The 6,000-nt window shown below is 43.5% G+C and overlaps 1 protein-coding gene across 4 annotated transcripts in view; it reads left to right on the plus strand.

The window, feature by feature from the left end:
• The window catches only part of LOC140717360 (dual specificity tyrosine-phosphorylation-regulated kinase 2-like), a 31,003-nt gene extending 25,448 nt beyond the window's left edge, over positions 1–5,555 (plus strand). Inside the window, exons 4-5 of one of the 4 annotated variants that reach the window (XM_073030871.1) lie at positions 2,231–2,340; positions 2,684–3,573. In XM_073030871.1, coding sequence (XP_072886972.1) covers positions 2,231–2,337 — 107 coding nt within the window. In that variant the 3' untranslated portion in view covers positions 2,338–2,340; positions 2,684–3,573. The other 3 variants (XM_073030872.1, XM_073030873.1, XM_073030874.1) reach the window with 3 other exon arrangements.
• Positions 5,556–6,000: the final 445 nt, after the last annotated feature.

The raw sequence follows: 6,000 nt of genomic DNA on the forward strand, positions 1-6,000 counted from the left end.
GTGACCCCAGTCATTATCAGTACTCTTCAGAAATTGCCTGGTGTCAGTGGTCGCATAACCAGGACTTGTGATCTGCACCAGCTGCTCATACGACCATCCACCACCTGCTCCCATGGCTTCATATGACCCTGATCGAGGGGTTAAGCAGGTACTACATCTTGCCCAAGGGTGATCTGCAGGCTAGTAGAGGGAATGAGTACCTTACACCTGCCTCGGTAGAGACGCATCTCCACCCTGCCACACTGAATCCTTTTAATACATAATCCTTTTTATCTAGAACAACCGAGATGTTGCAATGAAGTTCTTCTGAAGTGCACTCACTGATATAATGTCAGAAACATAGCAGCAGATTCATGCACAAGATCCCAATACAGGTTAAAAACACTGTGTGTTATAATCTGCTTTAATGACAGGCACCTGAATTAATCTGAATAGTATTATGTCCACCTGGAAGACTCAGCTTTATAGGTCACAGGTACATTGAAACAGAAGGTGAAATGCATTGTTTGCATTAAATCAGTGACGATTGTGCTGGGTAGCCCACAAATGTTGCCACACTTTTGGCGCCATGATAGCATAGCATACTAATTCTAATCTGTATGTCTCTGGAATGTGGGAGGAAAGCAGAACACCGAGAAAACCAGGATTATTATGGAGAGAAATACAACAGGGGTGTTCAAGAGGCCCTTAGAGATGCACTTGAATGTTGAGGAAATGGAGGGATATTGTCATTGTACTATACATAGTAGAGTGTCCACCTGTAAGATTCAGCATAGCCTTGATGTTATATCCAATCCAAATATGGCTGACAGTGCAACTCTGTAAAGGCCACTCTGACAGTGGTGTGTGGGTCTTGAACTGGCAACCAGCTAACCTAAGAGAAAAATATCACCACTGAGCCGGTGTTGATATGGAGATCACTGTGTTGCACACTAACTAGCTTGTAGCTCTAACTGTGCTCAATTCTGGTCGCCTCACTACAGGAAGGACGTGGAAACAATAGAAAGGGTGCAGAGGAGATTTACAAGGATGTTGCCTGGATTGGGGTGCATGCCTTATGAGAATACGTTGAGTGAACTCGGCCTTTTCTCCTTGGAGCAACGGGGGATGAGAGATGACTTGATAGAGGTGTACAAGATGATGAGAGGCATTGTTCATGTGGATAGTCAGAGGCTTTTTCCCAGGGCCAAAATGGCTAGCATGAGAGGACATAGTTTTAAGGTGCTTGGAAGGAGGTAGAGAGAAGATGTCAGGGGTAAGTTTTTTACACAGAGTGGTGAGTGTGTGGAACGGGCTGCTGGAAGCGGTGGTGGAGGCAGAAATGATAGGGTCTTTTAAGAGACTCCTGGTTGGGTACATGGAGCTTAGAAAAATAGAGGGGCATGGATAAAACCTAGTTAGTTCTAAGGTAGGGACATGTTCGGCACAGCTTTGTGGGCCAAAGGGCCTGTATTGTGCTGTATGTTTTCTATGTTTCTATAGAAGTCTAGTTAGCCATTCTGAAGCTGCAACTTTAAAATGATCTTGAGAACAGATTGAATGTGTCAGGGAAACAAAAGTCACAAATCAGATGCATTGAGGTTCAGCGAGGGCAATGCCAAGGCATTGGTAGGATTTACTAATGGCTTAGGCAAAAGAGATCCTGCAGATGCTGGAAACCTAGAGCAATACACTCAATGTGCTGGAGGAGCTCAGTAGGTCAGGCAGCATCTATGGATGGGAATAAACAGTCGACCCTTTGGCTGAGACCCTTCATCAAGACAGGTAAGACTCAGGAGCCAATGTGTTAGACTATGAAAGAAAAATAAAGGCATTGAAACTCATTTTAAAAGTACCAGAGAGGAGACATCACACTATAACTAAGCGCAGGTAAAGCAGAAGTTACTTGCAACATGGAGCAAAATTGTTATATTGTGATCACAATATTCTTCTTAATATGACTTCTCATAATGTTGGTTACCTTCTTCCCTTCTTCTTAATATGTCTTCTCATAATCGTTTCTTTGTGATCACAAATATACCCTGATGTCTTCCCTTAATGTTGGCTAGGTCAAAGGTGCAGCTGATGATGTTGAACAAATGTGTGGGTATTTCCTGGGTCTGAATATTTCATCAGAATGGAAGGGAAGTCTGCACCTCTGCTGCCTCTCTTAATACAGCATATTCACTGTCTTCAATATCTCAGGTTTATTCTATTCTTTCCCACCATCTCTCCTGCCTTGCATCCGAAGTTCATTTCAAGAAAGCTGAGACTGTCCCAGCCAGTGCTTACCCTGCTAGCAGGTGCCTACACTTCGCTGTGGCTCTGAAGCCTCTTGGAGGTGTGCTGAAGATGTGAAAGGTAATGAAAATGAAAGCTTTAGTTCTTGCCTGTTCCATTATGTTAATTACTTACTGCCGGTTATGCCTGCTGCCGCTTAGGGCAACAAGGAAGGTCCTCCATCTCTCTCTGCCCTTGGCCACTGAGATAAAGAAGGATTCTTCATTGCTGTTTCTGTAACAGTTTTGTTTGACCTGTTAAGGACTGTGCCTTTAAGAATCATGCCTGTGAGAGAGGGAGACGTACAGTGCAAGCAGCTTGCCAGAGAAAGAGAGAGAGAGAGAGAGAAGGGGAAGAGCTAAATGATGGGCAGCTGGTGTTCAGCACACTGGTATTTAAACAAGCGAAACTGTCTCTTTCGCAGGACACACAGACGCATGAAGGCGGAATTGCCACTGAACTTTTAAGTGCCCACAAGGGTGGGGCTGAGGATCAATTAAAAGAAATCGATCCGTGACTATCAGTGTGTGTAAGGGTGGACCCTGTGGAGTCTACCGGTGTGTCTAACCCTTGCCTGGGTTGGTAGATTATCACTTGAAAATGGCGCGCTTAAGTTGGTCACGTTTGGAAGATTGGAGGACATCGAGGTCGATCGACGACACCTGTTTACTGGGATTACAAATCTCTCTCTCACTTCAATCCCGTAGGCTGAACTGAATTTCCTTACCACACCATCGTAAGACTGCATCACTTACCACCTAAGCTTGAAGAAGTTTGGGGATTTATATATCTACACCCATATATGCATAACACCATTAACTCTTGATTCGCCTGGTTTAAGTTACTATATGATGTAGTTACTAATAAAATAGTGTTTTGTTAACAGCAAAACAGACTCCAGGTGTGTTCTGTTGCTGCTGATACTGTTACAGGGTTGCGCGCACGTAACAGACCAGTCAGGGTTGTTAGCCCAGCTGAACCCCCGAACCTGGCGGACTGCTGGCCTCTCTTAGTCTAGCCTCTACCCTTTGATCTATTTGGTGACCCTACCAACAGCCAAAACCTGAAGCCCTGACTCCGGCCAGTATAGGCTCCAGGTCATTGAGGCACACAAGCCTCCAAAACCAATGAGAAGGATGGGATGCTTTTGGAGGAATATGTTAATAATTTTGTCCATTTTCCCTCCATTTAGGAATATTTATGGAGGCATCTTTCTCTTTGAACTTCATTTCAATGTTCTCAAACTCAAAGTCACGGTAAATTTATTATCAAAGTACTGTATTTATACAAAATGTCACCATATACTACCCTGTGATCTATTTTCTTGCAGGCATTTACATGAAAATAAAGAAATATAATAGAATTTGTGAAAAACTATACATAAACAAAGACCAACAAACAACCAATGTGCAAAACAAGACAAATTATGCAAAATAAATAAAGAAATAATACTGAGAACATGAGTTGAGGAGATACTGAAAGTGAGTGTGCAGGTTGTGAATCAGTTCAGTGTTGAGGTGAGTGAAGTTATCCACACTGGTTCAGGAGCCTGATGGTTGTAGGGTAATAACAGTTCCTGAACCTGGTGGCATGGGACTTTAGGCTTCTGTACCTCCTGCCCATTGGTAGTAGCAAGCAGGAGCATGAACTGGATGCTGGGGGTCCTTGATGATGGATGCTGCTTTCTTGTGGCAGCGTTCCTTGTAAACGTGCTCAATGGGGAGGAGGGTTTTGCCCATGACGGACTGGGCTGTATCCACTACTCTCTCTTGCAGTTTAAACTTTTGTTCTCAACACTAACTCACAGGGCTGTGTGCTTTTAATGTCCACTCGTTAATGAAAAACAACAAATTTCACAGCATATTTATTTATTGAGGGAATGGGCCCTACAGCTGCTCGAGCTGCGCTGACCAGCGATCCCCAAATTTAATCCTAGCCTAATCACAAGATCATTTACAACGAACTCTTAAACTGCCAACCAGTAGCCTAGTCACAGGACGATTTACAATGACCAATTAACCTGCCAACCAGCATGTCTTTGGACTATGGGAAGAATTTGAAGAATTTGGGAAGAATCAGGGAAAATCTGTGTGGCTACAGGGAGAACGTACAAACTCCTTATACAAGCAGCGACAGGAATTGAACCTGGGTCACCTATTCTGTAAAGCATTGCACTAACCACTCCGCTACTGTACTGCTGGTGATATTAAATCTGCTTCTGATTCTAACATTTACCTCAGGGATGAAGGACATGATTTGGAGAATAATTTAAAACCCGCTAACTGGGACTGAAGTTCAGATGCTTTCAGTAGCTAAAGCAGTGAAGCAAGCTTGCTGCAATTCCAGTGCACTTCTACCATCATCTCATTACAGCAGAGTCCAAAGTTGTTGACCCCGATACCAAATTAATCAGTCTGCTGACGTAAATCAATATCTGATCCTCCATTGTAGATAAAGTGAATGAAAGTGAAAAACGGTGGGGTCATCCTAAATGATTCCAAACTTCACATTTCCTCCATGAGGATGCAAAATGAAAGAATCTCAGGGCAAATTTCGCTTAATGTCTCCCACCCCAGCTGCTTGTGTAGATAGATCCGGTTGGAACGAAATCTGCACACACACATTAAGGACATGGGTGTGTCTGTATAATAAAAGTCAGCTTTATTAGCACTGATATGCGTCATGAAATTTGTTATTTTATGGTAGCAGTTCAGTGCAATAGATAAAAATGATTATCAATTGCAATAATATATAGTAATAAATAGTTGAGCGATACAGTAGTGTAGTGGTTAAGCAAATGGCATTACAGTGCTAGTTATCTCCAATCATGGTTCAATTTCTGCTGTTGCCTGTAGCGATTTTGTACATTCTCCCCGTGACCGTGTGGCTTTCCTCCGAGCACCTTAGTTTCCTCACACATTCTAAAGACGTATGGTGAGGGTTAGTGAGTTGTGGGCAGGCCATGTTGGCACCGGAAACATGGCAACATTTGTGGGCTGCCCAGCACAATCCTCGCTGATTTGATTTGACACAAGTGACACCTTTCACGATATGTTTTGATGTACATGCGACAAATAAAGCTAACCACTTACTAATTTCTCTAAGAGAGCAAAAGGGTGCGGAAGCGTTCATGAGTTTATGGGCTATTCAAAGGGGAAAGAATGTTTCTAAAATATTGACTATGTGTCCAGGCTCCTGTGCCACCTCCTTGATGGTAGTAATGAGAAGAGGGCATTACCCTTGACGGTGAGGCTCTATCATGATGATGCCACCTTCTTGAGGTGTTGTCTTTTGAAGGTGCCATCGATGGTGGGAAGGGACTGTCTGAATTTACAACCCTCTGCAGTTTTTTTCCAGTCCTGTGTTTTGGAACCTCCATATCAGACTGTGATGCAACCCGTTACATCTGTAGAAATTTGCTGGAGTCTGTGACAACATGCCAAATCTCCTCAAGCTCCAAATGGAATGTAGCTGCTGTCGTGCCTTCTTCGTAATGGCACCAATACGTTGGGCCCACGATAGACCTTCAGAGATGTTGACACCTAGGAACCTGAAACTGCTTACGTTAATGTGGACACTACAAAAATGGCCATGTTGAAATCCTAGTCCAAACCTTTGCTTATACGTGGAGCCACTTGGGGCTTTTTTGGATGGCTCAGTGGTTCCACCTGCATGCACTGTAAGCTGTGTGCTATTCTGTAAATCCAGGGATATTAGCAAGGACTGAATTCTGTTACAATG

This window comes from Hemitrygon akajei, chromosome 27, assembly GCF_048418815.1.
Source record: "Hemitrygon akajei chromosome 27, sHemAka1.3, whole genome shotgun sequence".
NCBI lineage: Eukaryota > Metazoa > Chordata > Chondrichthyes > Myliobatiformes > Dasyatidae > Hemitrygon > Hemitrygon akajei.